The 25,131-nt window shown below is 39.1% G+C and overlaps 1 protein-coding gene across 1 annotated transcript in view; it reads right to left on the bottom strand.

Annotated features, from left to right (window-relative positions):
• Positions 1–794: 794 nt before the first annotated feature.
• Positions 795–25,131, bottom strand: part of LOC108923907 (heparan sulfate glucosamine 3-O-sulfotransferase 4-like) — an 83,186-nt gene continuing 58,849 nt past the window's right edge. Inside the window, exon 2 of the mRNA XM_018734945.2 lies at positions 795–1,491. Coding sequence (XP_018590461.2) covers positions 858–1,491 — 634 coding nt within the window. The 3' untranslated portion in view covers positions 795–857. The remainder of the gene's footprint in view (positions 1,492–25,131) is intronic.

Raw genomic sequence — 25,131 nt, 5'->3', positions numbered from 1 at the left:
GTAAATAAGACAAATCCATGGCATGGCTGTCACAGAGTTGGCTGTACAGCAGTGTCTTGATGTAAAAGGTATGTTCTTGGCATTCAGGGGCTCTCAAGGGCAACACTGAGCTTACGTTAGATTGATCCGATTACTCCCAGTACCAGCAGGCTGACTCGACACGCCTGGGTGAGAGACATGGACTGCCACAGTGAGCCAAATCAATCTTGCGTGGCCAGAACACACTGCAGGGCAGAGGCACCGACACCGAGACTACAATTAACAAACGGGACACCGTATTGATTGTCTCACTTTGTGCAGAGCTCAGAGATGGAGACAAATACCACATAATGTTATGCAGACAAAAACAAAGTGGTCGCACTGATCGTTAAATGAGACTGAGTCATTTCTCAACCAGTACATGTATGAAATACACCAATTCCACGTGACACGCCTGGAGCGACATGCCTGAAACGATACTCACACGTACCACAATCTTCGTAGCCTTTGTAGTATAAGAATAAACCCAGAAAGCGATGTATTCTTTTCTTGGAATTTGTCAAGAATGTTCAAGAAGCAAATCACTTATTAAGGACACTTAGCATGAACTGTTGCACTTTTTTTGCCTTGATTTGTATACCCCTAAATATTTTGGGAAGATAATATAAAATCATCTTTCATTTACAAATAAATCTCTATGTATAATATATACAGCGATGGATGTCACCACGGCCATCAGTGCTATGATGCCTATAGCATGAAGAACTGGCTGTGGACACAGATGGTTTGCAAGGTCAGAAATGATGGATGGAAAGTGTGAGTAGGATTCTCTGCAGTGTGAAAAGTGCTGGAGTCCTCTGGCAGGCCTGAGAAAAGAGTCACTGCTTCTCTTCCTGTTCCCACTCAAAATTCTGCCCAGTCATTTGGTAAAACATCATGTTAAAGGGCTTGTAAAATTTGTGTAATCTGCGTATCACATCCGGGTCTATTTTAGGATGAGTTCTGCCCTTGGACTTTCCAAGACACCGCGGGGCACTGCTGTCCTCCGGTTTCTTCAGGCATGGAAATCCCTTGGTTTTATTGAAATAGAAATGTTTATCTGTGACAATCCGTTTGAGTCCAAGAAAGTCCTGCACTTTGGCCATCTCACCCGCTGGATCAACGATAAGCCTCTCTCCACTGACAAAGTGTATCTGGGAGAGTGGGAAGTACTGCATCCAGCTCTCAAGGTGCAGAGCATATATTCCAATTCTCAGGGCGCTCCATGAGGCATCAATCAGTCCCAGGGTCCTGTTCTTGAAAGCCAGCACCTCGAAGGTTGGGATCTCAGGCCTCTTGGACAGTGTCTGAGTGTAGTCGGATATGGCTCTAGTCACAGGGTTGCGGACCACAATGATGAGTTTGGTGTCTTTCGCCATGGAGTGGATGCGTTTGGGGGCACTACTGGTCACAAAGTAGCTGGGCGTCTTCTCCATGGTAATTTGCCCCTCCAGTGTTGATGGCATCAGGTCCCTGGAGAGACAAACATGTGCAGCTCAGATTAGCATAGGGGAGAGAACAGCTGTGCCCTGTAGTCGCTATACTTAATATTTATATCATCACCCATTATATAGTCAGAGAACTCAAATATCGAAAACTGAAACAAGGTGCATCGGTTCCGAAACAAAAAGCAATCAAAACATCTGATTTAATGTAAAGAAACTAATCATATTTATGTAGAGTAGCACGGGAAGGAATAAATAACAAAACCGTAAAAATCATAATTTTGTGTTGCTAAAATGACTCCATCTGTGGGCGAACAGCAGCAGTGTTTAGGAATTTCAGTAATGAGCTCACAGCATATCATTAGTCCTCCTCTGTTGGGGCTGTTATTATTTCTTTAAGGGAAGTGCAATCTCCCTGCTGGCTCCATTATCCCACTAAACACGAGCTGTGTTCCTTCACAGGCACATCGCTGCCTTTCATATAGGGAACAAACACTTTTCCCTCTCTCTCTCTCTCTCTCTCTTTCTGTCCTCTCTATTTTTAAAGGAAGAGGGTGTACATTAAAATGCATTAGATGATTAATTGGAGCATTCTCTGTGATCATTTTTATTTGAAGGAAGACCCCCCCTCCTTCGAAAGATTTATCAGAGGTATCAAAAGAAATACTTTTTTCAGTGCTGAATGTGCTATTTTAAGCCTCATCAGTGGGACTGAAGTAGGAGATGAACGGATGTAGCGGCAAATGTAATTTGTATTATCTGAATGTAAAATGAATGACAGACAGTATTCTTTTGAAACCACAGCCTTCCCATGGATAACTGTCATCACTTACACTTACTTGTCTGGCATGCAGCTTTTATAGGCAAAGCTCACTGTGAAAAAAGACACATGCTGTAATCACAAGATGCTATAAGCATCTTTTGGGCTCTGAAACAGTTATTCGGTCTGGAGATTGCAAGTGGAAGTTTTACCATTGGGCAGCTGCTTGAATAACTCCAAGTAAAATATCATACTGTCTGGATGAAATTCTAATTTTCTTGGGATTTATATATTGGAGAAGCAATAATAATAATAATAATAATTATAATAATAATAATAACTGCTAGTAACACAGTGGTTAGTGGTACTGCCTTTGGCTCCCAAGGTTGCAGGTTCAATCCTCACTGTGGGTGGTGGTACCTTTGAGCAAGGTGCTTACCTTAAATTGTTCCAGTAAAAATTACACAGCTGGGTAAATGATTGCAAACATGTAATAATTGTGAGCTTAACATTCTAAGTTGCCTTGGAGAAAAGTGTCAGCTAAATAAATACTTGTAATAACAAGCAAGTCCTTTCCAAATTATTGCAGAAAAATTTGTATGGCAGTATTCATGTGGAAAATTGTACTTATTTCACTTTCCCCCTCCATTTCTCTGAGTCAGTAAGTCCAGCAGCTAAAGCTTACTGAAAGGTTAATTCTGCATCATCCAGCAATCCATGAAATCTACTACCTGCAACATCACAAGGGCCCTATAAATCAAATAACATAATACATTAACAGCCGTCTTATTAGAGAATCCAATTTGCTGGGTGAAATCCAATATAAGGGAGACTTAATTTTTTTTCCCCCACTGGCATGCCCCCTTCCCAACCACTTCCTTACAAGTGGAGCTGTAAATTATTTTTTCATTTCTCAAGTACTACTGCACCAGTATCCTGTATGTGAAATCCATCAAATTAGCTCAGTGTGCTACAGACCATTGGGTACTTGCAAGGTTTGAATTTTAAATTAATATAAGATGTATGTAATGTATGTTGTAAGCATAAGGCAATATAACAGTGATAGTGCCATTCTAGAAATAAGAGAATCTCTCCAGTGGAGAGAACACCAACAGTTTTATGTCATATATAAAACATAAAATGGACATCAGCTAAAGTGACAAAACAACTTTAATGCTAGGAACAAATAAGGTAAATATAAGGCTAAAATATGACTATTGCTGTATCACCACTTCCACCGCCCATTCTCACACTTTAGAATGGAGCACATCTCCATTGTAAAATCTAGGTGGAAAATATTACCCTTCAAAACCTAAACAGCATCTTCCAAATCTAATCAAACACTACTGCTTCAGGGCAGTAAACAGAGAATATAATGTGGTGGGTTGGGATCACCCACTTTAGGGTAACCAGCGGTATTTCTACGGCTAAATTTGGTAAAGATACTCCGTGCATTCAATGCTTCCATAGTGTCTCTCCAGCCAAATGCCTCTCAATTTGTACGAGACAAGAGTAGCGGTGAATAAAAATAACAGGGGTCTGGTTCCTTCTAGTTCAGCCAGGCCACAGATCACATTGATGTTTTGCTTGCACTTTGGGGGTATTAAGATATAAATTGAGCACATTCTTGGTGGCTTTGGGAGCTTGAAGGGCAACTCGGGTTTCCTTGGTATAGAACATGGGGAACAAAAGGAGCTGCAGCTGTATTGGAAAGGTGTGATGTTAAGCCTAGACTTGACAGCGTTGTTGAGATGTCTTTACCAAATGCCAATAAAGGCTTATAATGGAATACTTACACTACTTCTAAAACTCATTAGAGCTCACACAGTGGGCAAGCTGAAGGATGTTAAGCGCCACACAATGGTTCAATGTCCTTGATATTGCAATTTGTAATATGAGATCCTCCAGAGAACAGAAAAGCTATTACAAAATAATGACCCCCATTTTGAAAGGAAAACGCATATATAAATTGTACATCCGTTGCTTCATTCCAGCAACGTTCCAACATTCAATCAAAAAGATATTCCTTCTTAAACTATAAAGTATAATGGGTATTGACTTAATTGGCAACCTCATTAGACCAAAAAAAAAAAAAAAAAAAAATGCATCACAAGGCATTGTGATAATAGAATCAGAGGAAACGATTATGCATGAGTACAAAACTATGCAGATTGTACATTTTCAACATCTACATCTTCTATTCAGATTCTTTAATTGTGGTTGAACTCATTATTTTGTGAATAGAGAAACAAATCACTTATTTATCTCGTACATTTAAAATGTCAAGTAGAAGTAGAGGCAAAACAGAATGAACAAAAATACTATTACTGGAGGAAAACAAGCTCTTTCAGCTTCAGATCAAATTAATTCCTTTGGCTTCCATTCTAGGATCTGGCTGGAATAAACACTGGCTATGATAAGCTATCGCAATGAGTCAATTCAATTTACATAAAAATTCACAAAATTTGTTCATTTAATGTTAATTTCTAACACATATGGAATGTTCAAGACTTCCATAAGTATTTTTAGACATTTCATAAAATCATTACTAAGGATCTATTAGCAATGTCATTATGGGCTGTAGTTTCATGATGGAAAAATTACTTTTAACTTTTAGCCTCCCACAGTACGACATGTGGTATGAGCCCAAGCGTGTAATCTTAATACAGCATTTTTGCATCTTCAGTGATGTTGAGGTATTTCTAACGGAAGAGTGTCTCAGACATATTACTGGCAGAAAACAAATTTTATAAGGTGTTGTCACAAAGCTCTACTCCTCAGAGACCCTGTTTTAATGGGAAAAATGTTAACGGACAGCTAGTTTGGCAGCTGTATACAGCAAATTTCTTTGACATACATGTTCACAATGTGCACTGAAAAAATTGTCTTGTTTTGTGCCCAGAAAAAATAAATAAATTAATAAAATATAAATATATGTTTCAGGCTGCAAATTTGACTATTCAGTTTTTTTTCAGATGCTTGCTTGCTTATTCATTGCATGCATTATTTTTTTGTGGAACGTTTTGGGAAACAAATTATTTTGGTAAGACATAAATCTGTTATAATGGTTCATGAATATTTCCTCATTTTGCAACAGGGAGAGTCCAACAATTATTTTAGTGGGACAAGTTGGATGAGGGCTGAATGAGGGCACCACAATGATGCAAAAAATAGTGCTGTGGTCTCACAGCACGATGGTGGTGCAGAAGAAGGTGGGTTTGAACCTTGCTTAGTCTCTGTGGAATTTCCATGTTCTTCCAATGTTTGCATGTGTTTCCTGTGCGTGGAAACAGGCCAAAAACATGCTTTCAAATAGCTTGATGACTCTAATTGCCCAACAAGGACTGCAAATATGTAGAAATATGACAGTAGCTATATGAATATTTTGTTTAATCCTGCAAGGTTTCAGATTCTTTTTGGGGATTCACACTTATAATAACATTCTGCCAGGAATAGCAGCACCTTTTCAGTTTGTTTTAATTAGTAGAAATAACATTTTTTATTAATATTTAATACAAATATTTTATTGAAAAATGATCCATTTTCATTTGGTACAGCTGCGTTTGAAATATTTAATTGTCATGCTGTTGGTGTTTGGCTGTGTCCCAAATATGTGGGCAGAAGCTAATCTAAATTCACCTGTGACTACATTGCTTGGACAAAACTCTTCAAACATGTATGGGTTATAAAATGAAATATTAGTTCATAAAACAAATAATTTGTGAGAAGGAGAAAAAGGCGAATGTCTAAAAATAAACATGCTGAGATTTTATTAGAATCCCTGCAAACATCTGTGTACCTGGCCTGCACTTCATAGCCCAGGGCATCAGTTTGCTCCTTTGTGAAGCATCCATTGTGGACATGCTCAAATAGACAAACCGCTATGGTAACCATGGCGGTGACTTAAGTAGGGAAGACAGTCATCTATATTGTCCAGGCCTACAGCACCACCTTAGTACACCTAAAACGAATTATTTCACACGAGACATTCAGGCACCATGGGTGGCACGATGGCGAGGCAGTCTTGGCTTGGTGCTATTCTCCAGTGGGTCTGGGGTTTGAGTCCTGCTTGGGGTTCCTTGAGATGGACTGGTGTCTTGTCCTTGGTGTGTCCCTTCCCCCTCTGGCCCTGTGCCCTGTGTTGCCGGGTTAGGCTCCGGCTTGCTGTGACCCTGCTTGGGACAAGTGGTTTCGGACTCTGTGTGTGATTCTGGCACCTTCCTCCATTTCCGTCATTTAATGAAAATGGCATATTTAATCTCAGAAAATGCTCAAAACATTTGTGATAGTTACCACTAAAGGTTTACCACCTTCAATCGCCAGCCCTTTAGCCATGCACATTATTATTATTGTTTTCAGTAAATCCGTCGTTTATAGTCTATTATTATTAATCCATTTAGCTATTGTTAGAGTTAGGCTAGCTTCTGTTATTTGCTAATTGCTTAGCAATTTTTTTGCAGTTTCACAGCTTTGCAATTTTTATTGCTTATGACAACGAATGAAAGAAAACCAGAAGATTAATATATGTACATAGTGAATATTCTTTATTTAGCAGGCACCCTTCCCCTTCATTTAGAATGCTTTGTCTGCTTACAATGCTGCGTGTTTCTTAATTGATCAATTCGGGGTAAGTACCTTGTTAAAGGGCACTACAACAGGAGGCTGTATTCAAACCTGGGTTCTTCAAGTACAAGGCAGCAGCAGCTCCAAACATTATTGCATTTACATTTATTCATTTAGTTGACGCTCTTCTCCAAAGAGACTTACACTGTTAGTCTACTTACAATTATTTACCCATTTATACAGCTGGATAATGTTGCTGGAGCAATTTTAGGGTAAATATCTTGCTCAGGGGTACTACAGCCGGAGGTGGAGATTGAACCTGCGATTATGCTACCTATCGCCCTATTAATACCACGCCAGAGAACGTAATACAACATGAAATGTAAAAACCGGTACTTTGTGAATGGCAATGCACGCCTGCACAATCTGAAAATTACCTGACATAAAGTCAGTCAGTTTCACAGCAGAAAGTCTAGTGTTAGCTAATAGAATGAAAAGATGCTGTGACAAGCCTTAATGTTTTATAAATATTGCACGTTGCACAGCCGGTAGCTGGGAGAAAGAGCTCTTTAGAATGCCTGCCTGCCATAGTGCGGAACTTTGCTCTGTACTAAAATGAATGAGACAGACTTCCAGTGCGTTAAAAATTGAGTGTTTTGAAGTTACAAGCAAGCTAATTACTGCTCCCCATGATCTGCTAGACGAGAAGAGAATCAAATGTCTAAACTGATTATCACTGAGAGCTTTTGTTGACCTTCCGCAAATTGCAATCCTCCAGATTCGCGTCCTGTATGTGGCCGTAGGAAAACAGTGTCGTCTCCAGACAGCGTCGTGCGGTTTCCACCCCTCTAGAGACAGAAAGCCTGTGTTGCCACATTGGCACCGCTGCTTGGGTAATTCATTTATCCAGCTTTGGGCAGGTTGCCCATCTGAATTTGCAAGCACCTGGGAGCAGCCTGGTATCCAGTGCAGGTTGGAATCAACATGATGGCAGTTAGACACAATGAAAAGGCGTATTCAATCTTTACATGCATCTGCGTTCCCTGTTTATTCATCTGCCTCCATTCCCTGTTATTGCATTGTTCTTTCCTGACAACCCAACAATCCTTGTACGGAAGAAAAAAATTAGAATTGTGCAACCCAAAAGGGCAAAAGGTTGATCAACAAAGGTAGGCTTTTATGCCATGGCTGATTGTGCTAATTTAAGCTGTGATTCTTCTCAGGGACCAGCTGGTGTGAGAAGCTCAGCCACTGTTCTGTTGACAGGCTAGATCATGTTTGCATAAACAGCAGTGCTGTAACAAATACTCCTGCTCCTCCTCTTTGGCTTGGTTACAGTAGGTGCGCCGAACCCCGAGCTTCTCCTTATGGCTGACTGCAGACTACATCACCATACTGTCAAGTTCAGCTTCTACATCATTAGCAGGCTCCATAAGCAATGGTTAGACAACAGCTCTTATAATAATTTTTCTAAGAATGAAACTCTGCCTTGAAATCAAAGTGAGCTGTAATATTAACCTTATTCAATGTCCTAAAAATGGTAAAGTGCACACCGCAAACACATTGGTATCAGTAATCTAATGAGTAGAATGTGAATTTAAAATGATTGGCTCATGTGCAAGAGTTAATTTAATTTACGATACCCTTCTCATTACAGACTTCCACTGTTGCGAAATGCCATGGCTCTAAATCAGCCAATAATGAGCATGCAGAAATGTTTGCATCAACAGAATATTTAAGGACAGACCTGACAGCTGGTCCTGATCAAAGCCTTTAGTTTCTGCTCTCCTTCTCAAATCCCCAGTAGACATCTTCTATCCAATGTGGGAGCCAGCATAGAAAGTTGTGAAGCCTGAAAAGCCTAGTTCTGTTCTACCCTCTGCTGCAGACTCCTGCTCTCTTTTTGCAAAGCCTAGTGATAGTGACATTCCTGGGAAGTTGCATAAAATAGAAATTACATAAATTAGTAAATGGATATCTAGGACAAACGCAGAAGTTAAGAATTTGCAAGAAAGCCTGGGACTGCAGTTCATAGCTTTTGAAAGTCAAATATTCTTCTGATTCTAAATGAGGAGAACACAGTTGACAACTGCAATGACCTATATTCGAAATGGTCTTTGCTTTATATACAGGGACATTTGATGGCATAGTGGTAAGAGGAGTTACCTTTAGATAGATTCAGATCCAACCTCCTGTAGGGCCACTGAGCAAGGTGCTTACCCTGAACGCTCTAGGAAAATGAACCTAGTTGTGTAAAGAACTGTAAGCAGCTTAACACGATAAGTTGCTTTGCAGAAAAGTGTCAGCTAAGTAAATGAATGCAAATAAATTCACTGAAGGGTTATCTTATCAATGACCATCATAAGTCAGGTATGTACCAAAAAAACAGTGTCTTGTAGACCCCTGATATGATTAGAGTCACCAAATTAAAAATTCATGCACATATTTTTAATCGTCCTACGCAACAATGTTTACTGCATATTTCAGGAGACAAGAGCACTTGTTTCAAAGCGCTGACACCCTAATTAAGCACGCCCTCTGTTTTTTATGGGCTCACTGCTGAAATCACAACGACTGTTGTGCACTGAAGTAGACTGTTGTGGCAGGTTGCTGCAGGCGAGACTCATTTCAAGATGAATAGAAAAATTCGCAGGCGGAGCCATAGTTTTGGTGATTCACACACTTGCTTGTTCCATCTAATGGCAAGTTGTGTCAAAAAAAAAAAAAAGGTAAAGTAAAGTAAAACTTGAATTTACAAACCAAAGTGAACAGTTCTGATGAATATGACAGAACACATTTCACAAGAAGATCGAAGAACTAAAAGCACTCATCCTTCCACTTACACACCTCTGTTAGTAATCGCCTGTGAACATCATGACACAACTGATTACCAAAGGCTTCCGTGCGCGTGTGGCCAAGTGGAGGGAGAGGGGCATCCATTAGGGCGCAACTAAATGTACTGACTTGAACTGGCAAGCAGATAAAAGTTCAGGAGACATACAGAAATAAGCTGGATCAAATTCAGGAAAAGTGTCATTAAATTTTAATAAAGCACCTTGGTGTGACCTGTTCACTGCAACTGAGAACAGCTCAGAAAAACAAATCAAGTATTTGTGTAATATAGTGTTATTTACTTCACACACAGTAAACTAGTCAGCGGTGATTTGCATTTTACAACAGTGGTGCTAAAAGAAATCATGTCTGCTTTAGCGTTGATTAGATTTTTCTTTTTTTTGCCAAAAAACTTTTTTTGGTTGTGTATGTGTGTGTGTGCGTGCGTCCATGCGTGCGTGCGTGCGTGTGTGTGGGTAAGCCCTCCATTACTGCTATTTACAAGCATAATGCATTCTTTCTCAGCCAGCTGAATTCTCATAAACTTTAATGTAGTCCTAAGCCCCAAAAATCCCAGATTTGGCAAAAATACAAACTTTTCACTAGGTTATATAAACAAGGACAAACATATTTTAAAACTTTGGCAATGGTTATCAGGACACAACCTGAAAATGAAGAGGCACTATCTAAAACACCATTTGGGAAGAAATGGTAATTACTGCTATAAACCATACATGTAATATATTACTGAGAAATAAAAAATAAAATGCATAAAAGAAAAACATATATAAGTGGCTTTGTCTTTCACACTCCTCACCATTTTCAATCATCTTTTAATGGGTGGATTAAGCAACAGTGCTTTATGCAGCCTGTCATTTGGATCCAAGTTACAAATGTCATAATCTATAGAGTGATTTCTGTAAAGGCACAACACACACAGTGTGTTTCTATGCACGGTGGGTTACTTGAGACAAGACTCTCTACACATCCTGAAATGAAAAATGTTGTTTCATCCTTGAGAAAGACAGTGTAGATAAAAAAAGTTGTCAAAGCCTGCATGATTGAGTGACTTGTATGTACTTCATAATGTAACATATTTTTACAAATTTCTCTCTCTCTCTCTCTCTCTCTCTATATATATATATATATATATAATTACTCCTTACATTATATATTATATTATTCTTTAAACTGTTCTATAATGTATCTTATCTAATGAACTAATGTTCATTATTTGTCACTGACATAAACTGAGCGCTTTCCCCCAAACTGTTGAGATGTGTGTAAGATTCAATTTATTCCTCATCTTTGAAGAGATTGCCAGTGTACACAGCAGGAGGCCTGTGACATTTACCTTCTAGTGTGGCATTTTTTTCTGGATTACTTGAGACCATCCTATGAAAGTAAAGTGGGCATTTCAAGAATTGGATTTTTCTATTATCCTTTTATGGAACATCATAAAATCAACTGAGCGCAACACCTTGTACTTCAGTTGTAATAGTATTATTTATTTGCTGTTGAAAGCTTGCTGTAAATTGAGTTCCTTTCGGCGTAATTCCGTTATTGTCACTTTGACAATATCATAATGCTTATATTGTTATTTGTTTTCCATTTGTTTGTGGTGAAGGAAAAACAAAAGTGTAACGCTATCTGAAAAGTTTAGAGGAATACACATTTCTATGGAGATACCTAAACATGAACTGCACCTGTACTTGAAGATAATGGGAATTAATAACCTATTAATAACCCTATAAATAAGTTTTTTCAGTTTCAGCATGTGTGATTCATCCTCATTATTCTGTCTGTATGTCTTCTTTCTCTAGATTTTTTTCGAATGAAAGTGATAAGGATATGTAATTTATTTTAATTACAGGTGTTCCCCCGACTTAACGATGGTTCGACGTGTGATTTTTTCGACGTTACGATGGTGAGCTGTCTACTGATAGACATTCAGTAGAAACTGTACTTCGAACGCTGAATTTTAATTTTTTCCTGGGCAAGCGATATGTGGTGTGATACTCTCTCCTGATGCTGGGCAGCGGCAGCGATCCACGTCTCCCAGTCTGTCACACAGAGGTGTGTATTAGGTGTATTAAATGCATTTTCGAATAACAAGATTTTTGACTTATGATGGGTTTCAGCTAAGGTAATTTGTATATGAATTAACATGTAATTTATTATTTATTGTTGTACTGAAGAGTCTCTGGCCAGCAAACTTTAACAATAAAAGTTTACACTGGCTTTAAAGAAGTCTTTTACAGTTTTATTTGTTTGTTTCTTATTATTCTTTTATTTATTTACGCAACTTTAGTAGAAAATCCTGCACGCCAATTTAAATTGAAAGAACATACACACACATTTTCTGAACCGCTTGTCCCACACAGGGTCGCGGGGAACCGGAGCCTAACCCGGCAACTCAGGGCATAAGGCCGGAGGGGGCACACCCAGGACGGGACGCCAGTCCATTGCAAGGCACCCCAAGCGGGACTCGAACCCCAGACCAACGGGAGAGCAGGACCCGGTCCAACCCGCTGCACCACCGCACCCCCATGGAAAGAATAATGCAGTTTTTTTTTTTTTTTTTTTTTCTGAGCCAACTTCTTACTTCTTCTTAGTTGCCCATGCATTTTGTAATTTAACTTTGATATTTCTGATCACCTTGCTGTGTCTGCAGTTTCACTCTGTGCAGTTACACATAGGATACATCACTGATTCTGGCTCTTGTACAGGTAACTGCAGTGCAGTACAGAAGTCGGCACGTGGCTATAAATCTCAAGTATATCTCAGTTCTGAAGTGCATGTTTGTATTTGTAACCCTTGATAATGAGGGTCTTTGGATCCCACCATTGCAGTAAAGCATGAACGCTGCATGAGAAACCATGATCCAACATCTGTCCACCTTTCATCAGTCACAGTGGTCCAGACCCTATCCTGGAAGTATAAGGCATAAATCGAAATAAGATGGAAAAAACCCATATTACCACGGTGAAAATTTTATAAATACTGAGCCACATTCAAACCCACATCAGAACCTGCAGCCCAGGAGCTGTGATGGACCACTCGATGCACCACGAGCAAACAGTCATTAACTTACACAGTAAATAGAGTAAGTAAACACAGTGACACATGCACAGCCCCTCTAAACACTTTCAAATGCTTTCATCATAAATTGTATGGAGTAATTTAATGCAATTTATCTTAAGGTTCAGAAGTAAAAGATGCGGAATAAGACTGTTTCAGTAAACCCTTTTGAAGTTTATAGGAACAAATACACATATTCAGTACATCCTTTTCCTCACCATAATACCAGCATTGTCGTTAAGTACAAAGACTCACGAGGGAAAATATGTGCTTGTTTTGTGCATGGTGAAATGCATGTGTACAAGTTTTAGAGTAGCACCAGCACTGCACGTAGAGATAGAATTAAAGGGAAAGAAAAAACCCTTTTGTTCCTTTCTTAAAACATTTTACCCATGAATCCAAAGTGACAAGGCCTACCTGATGTAAATATCATGCAATAGGGCCGAAAACTCCTACATTACTGAAAGTAATTCTGGCTGCGTCAGCCAGGGAGAAGACTAAGACCTGATTTTGCGAATTGAAAGTGTTCCACTATCATGAAGTATTTCCTCGCTGGAAATAAGATATATCTCCAGGCACTGATGGATGAGTCTGTCGTTTTCCAGTCCCATGCTGTACATTCAACCTTGAAAAGGCTTAATTTAGGCGGCCGACAGGGGGAATGAAAAATTATATTCGTAAGCAACATTGCCATCAGCGCATCGCACGCACAAACAGGCCTCGGAAGTCATTTAGCCAAACTGAGACGCCTCAGGAAAAGAAGGCACTTGCGTCAGGATGTTGTGCACAGATTCGAATGTATGTTATTGCGGCAGTGGATGGCTTTGCTGATAAATCCCCCTCCAAGTTAAGTGGAGGGGAACATTTCTCCAGTCCTGTTCTGGCACAGTGCAACTGCTAGATAAGTTGTAGAATCAATCACACGGTGGCAATGACAGACGCTGCTGCACTGCGGGGAACTGAGAGTCCCTCTGAAGAGCCACAGGTACACCGGACCTTTGCCCCGTACCCATCAAGTCTTGGGTATTTTCTGTCCCGGGGGTTCGTTCTCCTTAATGACTGAAATTAACTTTCTTTTTCATCCTACCAGATCGGTGAAGGAAATTTAGAGCGGAACATCAATTTAGGGTATAATTTCATTATCATATCTACAAAGAGCAGAAGCTAAATAGATAGTGAAAAAGATGGTAGGCCAGACAGTGAAATAACATTTTAATGCTGCCAGACATATGTTAATCTTTTTTCCTCTGCTGTTATTCACAGAAATATTACTGTGTAAAACTTGGTGAAACCACGGCTTCCCTTATGCCCTACAACTGTCTGCATTTTACTGCGTCGTCCCAGTTTATTGCTGTGAGAGCCTTTGCCATCAGGGGGTTATGAAATCAGAGGTGTAATAATAAATATGTGACAGATGTCTCACCCACATCAATAGACTGCCAATTTAAATTGCTTACACTACACTGCTTATAAGTAGCTGTCCAAACATCAAACCAACAGATGAGCAAGCTTATCTTTAAAAAAAAAAAAAGGATTTTAAAGTATGAATACAGTATTATGCAAATTATGCTGTAGATATGGCCCATTACTCCAATTTCCTTCACTAAATATGTCAGGTTCGTAATGAATAAATAATAATTAGTAAATGTAAAAAAAAATATATAATCTCGGCTATGTGGTAATTAAATTATGGCTTTTGGCATCATTCAAGCTGAGGCAAAATCCTGAGCTTTTAATAAATGTTGATAAATTCAATCTAATCCTATATTAACTTCCATCTCTTTCATTGCGCATCCATCACATTTTAATCCGAAACATAGCATCAAATTCGCCATTTGCTAATTAACCTGCATTTTTACACGCATTAAAAACAAATCTATTAGGCCCTGTATCCTGTTACAGATGATTATTTTCACTTGCCTTGGTAATTCTTGCAGCATTTTAAACTTTCTGACAAGCATATTATAAATCCTTTTGCAAACCTTTTATCCTGACTTGTGGGGGTGGTGGATCATCTGAACAGCCTGCTTTCGTACCTATTATCAGCATATGCTTCCCTCAACTACTGCACATTAGATATTAGATGTAGCCCATTCCCATTTGCACCTGCTTGGAAGAGAGTCAAATGATTCACCAGGTACATTGATATCGTTGTACCATAGTAACATTTAAAAATACATTATTTTATTGCTATTTTTAATGAACTGAAGGAATCTGGCACTTCATCACTCTGAATTCTCTATGTCCCCATCATGCATTTCTCCATAAAATATCACCAATACTGATATGACAGGTAAGTGGAGAAAACATGGGGATGAAGACATGCACCATGGTAATTAGCAAAAAAAAAAAAAATTGCTAATAAATTAATAGCATATTCTAATTTAAGCCATCCTAATTTGAGTCTGTAACCAAGCACCATGTTTGCCTCACCCTTTGAACATGACAGAAGTAATTGCTTAATGAGGAAAGTGTGATAAACTCCAGGGTGAATCAAGAATTTTAAACATGTTCATCACATAAATTACTCACCGTGCTGTGATGAGGTTCCTCGTGTGCTGGGATTGCAGGGACTGAATGGTGCAGTGAGAGATTTGAAACTAGGTAACGGAGCCTAGATTTACAGAGAACCTCGAGGCTTAATTGCTCTTGGTAATGCTGCTATTTTTGGCCACCAGCTGTTTGTATGTGCAGCTTTGTCAACATGAAAATTACAGCACTTTGATGAGGATACTTGACGCAGCAAACTTTCCCGCGGATTTTCGGTCTATTTTGGAACAAGAGAAATCCTAAACAGATGTTATGTCAAAGAGTTTGCCAGTGAGGGGAGAGGGTGGTACGAGACATGTGGGGATTTTACCCTGGATACCAAACCCAGTTCCACTGTCCTACCAGCTCTACACTTTTTCATCTGCAGTGACATCTCAGATCTACGTATGTGTGATATTCCAGAATAAGCACAAGGCGTTGCCCAGAATGTTTATATGTCAAGACAAACTCCGAGATACTCAAAGTATTAATGGCAGCGTCTTTAAAACTGGAGTTCAGGTCGAAACTTCTTTCAAAGGTGCACACTTCAAAATGGTAGCTAAGATGTTCTTGTGATAAGAAGAATACCGAAGGTGCGGTTTTCAGTCCCTTTTACCTCGCGTTTTTCCCTATGCTGGTTCATGCAGGCTTTCCTGCTACAGTTTTTTTGATCAAATGAGTTCGGTGAGGCGTATCCTCTCCTAAGGAGCTCCCCATGCTCGTCATCTTGACTTGGATCTGTGAAACAAATGGCATCCAAAGGGCAAGGGACAGTAACAGAGCAGGAGGTTTTGGTCCCTGCACATTTAGGCCCAAGTCCAACCAATGTTTCTGATCCACATTGCTGCAGAACTGATGATTGTGCGGGGGAGTTCGAAGTTAGAAAAATCCTGCATAAAACATTACACTTCTGACATGACAGACTATCAACAAATTAGTAAACATCCAGCATAAAGCATTACACTCTTGGCATAATACAGAATATCGTCAAATTTTCCACTGAAATAGTCTTCTCTGGGTAATTCTCTAGAAATACTGCAGCTTGCACTCTGACAACGTTTGATGGGTTGTTGATAGAAACATTCTTCAAGCATATGCTGTCCATTTACAGTTGGTTGCACAAATGTTATAATGCTTTAGCTTGTAAATGCATTTAATAAGTGCAGGCATAATCATTTCTGATTTTGTCATGCCATATTTATGTTTTAAAATGTTACCTTAGCTAATAACCGTGTGCACCAGACAGGTATCTCAGCCACACCTCAGACTGCCAGACTAATGTCCACACTTGGCGATAGGCTGTGAGAAAGAAACAAGCACCAGGTGCAGCCAATAGAGCCCAGTTAAAGACTATTCAAAGAGACTTGATCAAGAAAGTGGAAAGTAACAGTGAAATTTTGGTTGAGTGCGTTTGTGTGGGGAGTCAATAATAGTGAAAATCATTCACTGTGGGTCTGGCTTTTACATTTATTTATTTAGCAGACACTTTTCTCCAAAGCAACTTCCAATGAACTCTATGTACTGTTATCAGCCCACACACCTTATTCACCAAGACAATGGGGCACTCATCCATACATCAGTGAAACACATTCTCTCTGTCACTCACACACTTTGGGTGAACCTGAACAGAATGTCTTTGGACTGCAGGAGGAAACCGGAGCACCCCGAGGAAACCCATGCGGATACAGCGGGAACATGCAAACTCCACACAGACTGAGCAGGGATCAAAACCGTGCCACCAAAGAATTTACCTTATTCCAGCACATCTTTGTAGGATGTTTTCAGGGACATCTCAGCTGTCACTACATGTCAATGAAGAAACATTGCACTTTTTGCCATAATATCACTTAGAAAAACACTGATGCTGTTATATATACGGAGGGTGTGGTGGCGCAGCAGGCTTGGCTGAGTCCTGCTCTCTGCCGGGTGTGGGGGTCAAGTCCCACTTGGGGTACCTTGGGGTGATATCCTGTCCGAGATGTGTCCCCATCCCTCTGGTCTTGCACCCTGCATTGTCAGCTTAGGCCCTGGTTCACCGCAACCCTGCTTGGGACAAGCGGTTGTAGACAGCGTGTGTGTTATCTATATGCTTTCACAAGGTAATATAACATGTTTGCAGCTGCTTACCGCATTATTGTCCTATACATTGTTGAGACCACATGCAGTACAGGGAGAGACAGCATGTAGCATAATTAAGGCATTTGACTGGTGACCAATAATTGCAGGTTTGTTTCCCAACAGGTAATCGGTGGCTGAGCACTCACTTAAACCACCATGCTTTAAGAATGTGTACAAGTCATGAAGAACAGTGCATAAGTCACAGAACAAGAAAACCCAAAGAAACAGCTAAGGCTTATAAAAAGCGCTGCATTTCTTTCAGGTATGAATGTACTAAGGTCTGGATATTATGAAGGTTCAACCTGTTACGTTTATGTCTTTTACTAGTTTAATTAACACGATGCAAAGGAGACATTGCCAGGATTTATGGGCTGTAATTTCAAGTCAGTTTATATGATTTCACTGCAGAAAAAAACATAAGGAATAGAAGTGCTGTAAAAGGGTTAAGTGACCATGCTACACATTTTTCACCTGCTCCACTCATGCGTAATTGAAACCTGCAAGAATTCCCTCTGTTCCTCATTATATTCAGCTACTTAGCCACACTCAGATGGTCATACTGTAGAGCTGAAGTGTCATGAAGTTCACAGTATTTGACTTACTTGTAATGTATGGACTGTACGACACTTAACCACATTGTTAATCACATTCAGATGAGAAAAATGAATCTTTGAGACTAAAGTATTCCAGGTTATAATAAAACGAAGACATTACTGCTGTTTTTTTTTTTTCTTGGATTGTACAAAGGGAATACAACTGCTATTTATGACATATTTTAATATGATTTCATCTATGCTCCATTTCTTCAGCGCAAAAAAAAAAACCCTGTTCATAAAGTAGGAATCTAGTTATCATTTTGCTCTAGTTCTTGCCATTTAGAAAGAAAACCAAAGTAAGTATTTCAAGTAATGCCTATACTGGCACAGTGTAATGTCTTAGCATTATGAATTGTCAGTTATGTGTTATAGCAGCATGCAAACAGAACTGATAATGATAATAGTTATTCTAGCAGGAGACAACATAAACTGAGAGCATGGAGTTATATTGATCTGTATTCAGTGAGTTGGTCTTTTTTCTGGGAAATAATCAGGTATGGTATGTTGAAAGGAGTGGATGTTTCATTTAGAACTTGTCTGAAGGGTTTCGGTGATTTGTTTCTGCTTTTTCAGCAACACCGTGGGCCGTATTTCTTGACTATTGCCATCCTGCTTTCATCAGAGTCAGATACATCTCCATTTGCAGAACAGAATAATCCATGGCCAGTGACCCGGAGCACTGGCAGAGTACCATGGTGCACCTCATTGTGTCTGACAGAGTCATTCCCTCAGATTTGCCTTGGGCCAAAACCACACATGTTGTTTTCACTCCTTCCAGAACCATCTTGTTCTTATCACCCAGCTACATTTCTGTTGACAGAAGGGTACACAGTTCTTCATTATTTTATACCACTTTTGGTATATTGAATATGTCATGCATTTTCACGTGGTAAAGAGAAATTAAGGAGAAAAAAAAAACGTACCTAAAAATACATATACTAAGTTGTAAAGACTTGGAGTTCTGGTTTGAAAAGTTTGTAGACTGTGATTTCTTAGTTTCAACCTCTTTTTGTACAGTACCTCACGAGGATTATTGAGCTTCATAACGTGCCACCTTCAGCGTAGGCATAGTGTGTCTGAAACCAATGCATTGTGAATATTCTGGAGGTGGAGTGTAATTTCCATATTTCACTAAAGGCCATGGACACTCAGTGTTGTGCCCCATAATTTCTTTACGTGCATCTGTTCTTTTAGCTTGTACTTTTCTCCAAAGCAACCTACAATTATTCACCCATTTATATAGCTAGGTAATTTTTACTAGAGCAATTTCAGGGTATTAGAACTAGAAGTGGGATTCAAACCTAGGACCTTTGGATCTCGAGGCAGCTGCCCTTGCATATGTATATATTGTAGGAAGTCACCATAGCCTCTTCCTCTGCTCTAACCTTGGGAAAAGCTAACTAGAGATAAGAAGCTAGAGTGCTGACAATAAATGATCAGTTTGACATGGACAGCTGGTAGTGTAAGGGTTAGCGCTACTGCTTTTGGAGCTACCAGTCAAAGGTTTGATTCTCACCTCTGGCTATAGTACCCTTGAGCAAGGTACCCTGGATTGCTCTAGTAAAACTACCCAGTTGTATAAATGGGCAAATGATTGTAACCTGATGATCACTGTAACCTTCATAATGTAAGTCGCTTTGGAGAAAAGCATCATCTAAATGAATAAATGTATTATAGATGTAGGGGGTGCGGTGGCGCAGTGGGTTGGGCCACAGTCCTGCTCTCCAGTGGGTCTGGGGTTCGAGTCCCGCTTGGGGTGCCTTGCGGCGGACTGGCGTCCTGTCCTGGGTGTGTCCCCTTCCCCCTCCGGCCTTACGCCCTGTGTTACCGGGTAGGCTCCGGTTCCCCGTGACCCTGTATGGGACAAGCGGTTCTGAAGATGTGTGTATTATAGATGTTAGGTAGGCTTGTTCTCCTCCTGTCTCGCAAGAACATGTGGTACTTCCTGTCTAAACTGAGGTACAATAAAGGCCAAAGTGGCGCGGTTTATCAAGGACTTGGATACATATAAAACCTTCCAAGAATGATAGGCAGACCTAGAATGCCACTTAATTCTGTGAAATGGGAATGAATCAGTCCATCCACCCATTATCAATATCCACTTGTGCAATGCAGCTTTATGGGGGTCTGAAGCCTATTGTGGGAAGCAGAAGGTATAAGACAGGTTATGCTGTGGGCGACACGTGAAACACATGTGGGAGGAAACCCACATAAACACAGAGAAGATGCAAACTTCACACAGGCTGAGCTGGATAGGAAGTTATGTCCAAACCCACAGCCCAAGAGTTCTGAGGTACCAGCGTTGCTCACTGTGCCATTATACCGGCAAAAAAATTGATTCATTTCATTAATAGTCTGATGAAAATTGGAATTTCAGCCAGATGTACTTGTTTTTTTTAAGGGAACTTCCATTATTTCTTACATGTAATATTGCATTCCACAGAACACAAAAGTCACCCAAAACAGAAAAATGCAACCACTCTCATGAGCATAAATACCTTAAGAAATGGTATGTAACCCTAACATTAATGGCAATAGCACTAAAGTGCTGAACAGATTTTCCATCATCACCACCATCACTATTATCATCACAATAAAAGAGTTCAAAATGATGCAGCTAAAGTAAAAAAGAAATCTCCAAACCTCTTTAATTATGTTATTCACTGGTGCAGTCTATATTTTAAGCATTCAACATTGCTGTAAACAACGATATTGACGATTGTGACAGTTTGTTTACAAGCTAACATGTTTGATGGCTATGTTATTAACTTTAGGAGTCTTTATGTACCTTAAAACACATTTTGTGATGTTGACCTAGGGAGTCATATTTTATTAACCACAATGAGCATTCCACTCATGTGCATTCCACGACAGTGTGCCTTCCTCCTCTCGTTGCGCACACACAATATTACTTATGATGTCATGTCTTATCATACATTTCAACTGAGTTTATTTCAACTGAGTAACAGAATGTGGAACAATGTCACATGGATGATGCCATAAAGCACCACAAAGCACCAAACAGGTGTAATACTGGAAACAGAAATGAACAAGAAAAAGACATACAGCAGTTATAGTAAAACATCACATAATGATGATATAATATATGGTATTGCATTAACTATTAAATATTTGTCTATTATAGAGAGGAAGCACCCTGTTCTTATTTGCAGAGAATGTAATAATTTTCAGGGCCAGCTATCCAGTGAACCACTGCACCCCAATCAGACCGCTTCACTCGTCTACTTCTGCTCGCTTGGTGGAATGACCTCCCCCTCTCACTCAGAACTGCAGAAACTCTGTCTACATTCAAGAAGGGTCTGAAAACTCACCTTTTTCGGATTCACTTCGCCCAGGATTTCTCAAGCTCATGTATGGTGTAAATGTTCATGCACCGGGACTTTATGATCATCCCCAGATAAGCCTTTACACAGTCGCTACTCCTGTATTGTATGTAAATGTTCACGTAACCTTTAAAAAAATAAAAAGAAAAAAAAAAATTTAAAAATGTAGGAAGGTGATCAGGATTAGACTCTCCTGAGTTTGATGCACCTACTCATGTGATGAACATTGATGCATAAAGTGGAAAGAAATAAAATAGGTTTACTTAAGAATCACATGTCTGCAGCTATGTCTCTTTCTCCTAATGTAATGTACAAATTGTTTTTTCTCTGAGATGTACAATGCTTTGGAGAAAAGCGTCTGAAGAACAAATAAATTAAAATTCACCTTGGTGTAAATGTAATGTAAATATAAGTGAAGAAGTAAGGCAAAATATTGCAAATTTCTGTAAAATAAATGTTTCTTGAGTGGAGTGTTATTTTACTTTTCAGAAGTTAAGACACTGAAACTAAGAGCTGTACCCAACATTAGAACATGGTTTAAGTTCTTGTTTGTTATGGTCAGTAGGCTTCTGGCATCATCTATGCTCCTCTGGGTGTTTGTTGATAGTGGCTGGAAAAAAAAGAAGTTTATAAATAAATAACTGTGACCCAAAGGGCACTAGTTTCACTCAACATACCAGTAGTTAGAAATAATGATGGATATGAGAATGGAAGGTTGGAGAAAGTCCTGAAATCACCAGCGGAGCAAGACTGCTGAGCAGCAGCAAGCTGAAAGTGCAAACAACCTCCATACAAAGAACCCGGAAAATTTATTACCAACAAACAAAAGTAAACTCGCTTAGTTCCACTTTAAAAACCTAAATAGCTTACATTTATGCTGAAATGGTTATATTATTGTACGGTATTTTACTGTTTTTCTCTAAGGCATAACACATAGCCTTTCCCTGATGGTTCTTCCACAAGTGAGACAGACACATAGAAGTTAAAGTCTAAATTACTGTCCACCTTTACAATCATGTTTCTTTCTTTCATTCTTTCCTTTGTTCATAGACACACGTTGCCTTAATTCCATTGTCATATGAAATTTTAGTGGATTGCCATGGTAACCGCAGACTTGCCTTTTAAAGGGAAACATGCTGCAAATATTTTTGGTAAATTTTAACACTCAACATTCAATATTTACATAGATTACAAAGCTCACATATTTTCTATCTAACATGTTATATGTTACAATGGTAACATGAAAGCTTTTAATATTCTCTAACTACAGTCCTCAGTGGACAAAGTATTTTCCACATATATTTCAATTTTAGTATTCAGCAATCCAATAAAAAGGCTAACAAATTGAACTGAAGGTTCTATATATGCTGGTTTATACTTATTTAAAGTGCAAATAAACATGTAGAGTTACTCTCTCAGTTTACCATAAATTGTACAAAGACTGAAACTCTCCACAATATCATTGCATAAAACATTACAGCAGAGATGCATTGCAATGGGGTGGGGGCATGGTGGTGCAGCAGGTTTGGCCTGTGCCTGCTCTCTGGTGGGTCTGGGTTCAAGCCCTGCTTAGGGTGCCTTGCAATGGATTGGTGTCCTGTCCTGGGTGTGACCCCTCCCACTTCCTCCTTGCACCCTGTGCTGCTGGGATAGGCTCTGGTTTGCCGCAACCCCCACTTGGGACAAGCGGTTTCAGATGGTGTGTGTGTGTGCTTTTTGACGAGATCTAAAAAACAAAAACAAAAACATCCTGGAGATATGCACTTGGAGTTGATAAAAGCATAGGCGATGTCAAGTAACTTCTTCTAATACAAAATGTAATACAATGATGTGCAGCAACTTTGTTGACACACACAGGAATATATCAATAATTTTATCAGTATGGTCTGACCACGGTGACAAATCCTATATCAATTGATAAAGAATTTATTATAAAATTGGGTTTATAATGAACACAAAAGCAACAGTTCTCTTTAGAAATAAATGACGTTTCTTGAATAAACCCTTAAACAGAGATTAAGTCCATTATTTAAACTTAAAATGTGATAGAGTGCATTTTCAGTAAAGTACAACAATGAAAAGATTGTGATAATCAAAAAAAAATGTATAAATTCTTTTCTTGCATCATTTCATTGTTTACAAATCCCAATCCCTGTATGCTCATCAGTGGCATGATAATTTACAATGTATTGCAAATGAAGAAGAAAATATTACCAATAGTACTCAGAGTAGTACAGGTGGTCTCTGACTTACGATGGGGTTACGTTCTGAAAAACCCATCGTAAGTCACAAATGTCGTACGTTGAAAATGCATTTAATACACCTAACCTACCGAACATCATAGACTAGCACACGTGCGATCGAGTTGCTCCTCAAAAGTAATTGCCTTCCTCTTCTTCTGCCCACCCATAGCAGGAGACACAGATGGGCATTTCTGTGACATTGTAGATGCACAGAACACAACATAGCTACAAGAGAGGGATCTGTATAACAACCATGTGGCAGACTGGGATGCGGATCACTGCCGCTGCCCAGTTACCCAGCATCGCGAGAGAGTTTTGCACCACATATGGCTTGCCCGGGAAAAAATCAAAATTGAAAATTCGCAGTATGGTTTTTACTGAATGTCTATTGCCAGCTCACTATCGTAAAGTCGAAAAAAATCGTAATTCGAGGAGTATCTGCACTTGTTTGTGTTTGTGTATTTTAGGCTCTTTTTCTGTGTATGGTGCAATGAAAAATAAATACATAATTACATTAATAAATAACAAAGAAGAGGAAGCATGGAATTTCGTATATTTCAAATTTCAAATAAAATAATCATCCCTATATAGAAAGACAAAGACGTACGTTGTACCATCAGCTGTTAATCTCCAGCTGAAGCAGCACCTTATGGGTTTCTTCTTGAGATGAGTATTTTCTCAGCAGGAGGACTTCGATCAACATGCAGTCTTTTTTTAAAATAATTATCATTGTGCTTCATGATCTCAAACTGAACTTTTACATTCAAATTAATGACTTTATTCTAAAATGTCATTTAGATAATGGACAAATTTTTCTTTATAAGATGAGCTCGACAATAAGAGAAAAAAAGAAATGAAAATATGCTTTGGCAGCAGGAATACCTTGTTAAATGTCAATGAAATTAAAACAGATTTAGTGTTGTTCTGTTTTGTGGATTGTCATTGTGCTGAACTTCTTAATGAAAATAAATTGGAAGCCTTTTTTCTAGGTATATATTTTGCAGACAGATCTGCATCAGAATTACATCCCCGTGTGAAAGAAACCTTGCTGATCTGCTTTTTATCACGATAACCTTGGTGCCATGTTTTCTTTGCCTAATGTCTGTTTCAAATGACTGCAGTATGCTCCAAAGCACAGGCGTTTTCTGTGGAAAATGAAAGAAATCTGTTATCCACAGAAGCAAAAGATGGTTTGATGCCTTAACAGACTTGTAGTACTTTCTGTGCAAAAATGAACGTCAGTTGAAAAGACAGAACACAATGAAGATCTAACCCTGACATTTAAAGTCATTATCATTCCCAATTAAAACTGAATTTGGCACAAACTGATTAATTAGGCATTAGGAGGCCCGAGGGTTGAAAAACTGAACTTGGAACCTGAAGGTGCAAAGAAGGAACTGTTTAAGCTGAACCTAATCAGTATATAACTAGTTCAACATTGTGGTCTGCACAAGTTAAATTAATTAATATAATCAGTTACAAGATTTCCACTGCAGTTAATCACCCATCTATAGGATCAAGTCCAATGAGCTTTAATGTTTTTTACCTGTGATCTTTCAGTTTTATCCACTCACTAGTAACTCATCCATCCCTCCATCCATT

This window comes from Scleropages formosus, chromosome 20 (genome assembly GCF_900964775.1).
Source record: "Scleropages formosus chromosome 20, fSclFor1.1, whole genome shotgun sequence".
NCBI classification, from domain to species: domain Eukaryota; kingdom Metazoa; phylum Chordata; class Actinopteri; order Osteoglossiformes; family Osteoglossidae; genus Scleropages; species Scleropages formosus.
The sequence above is the reverse complement of the archived record's forward strand: the minus strand, read 5'-3'. Positions and strand labels throughout refer to the sequence as shown.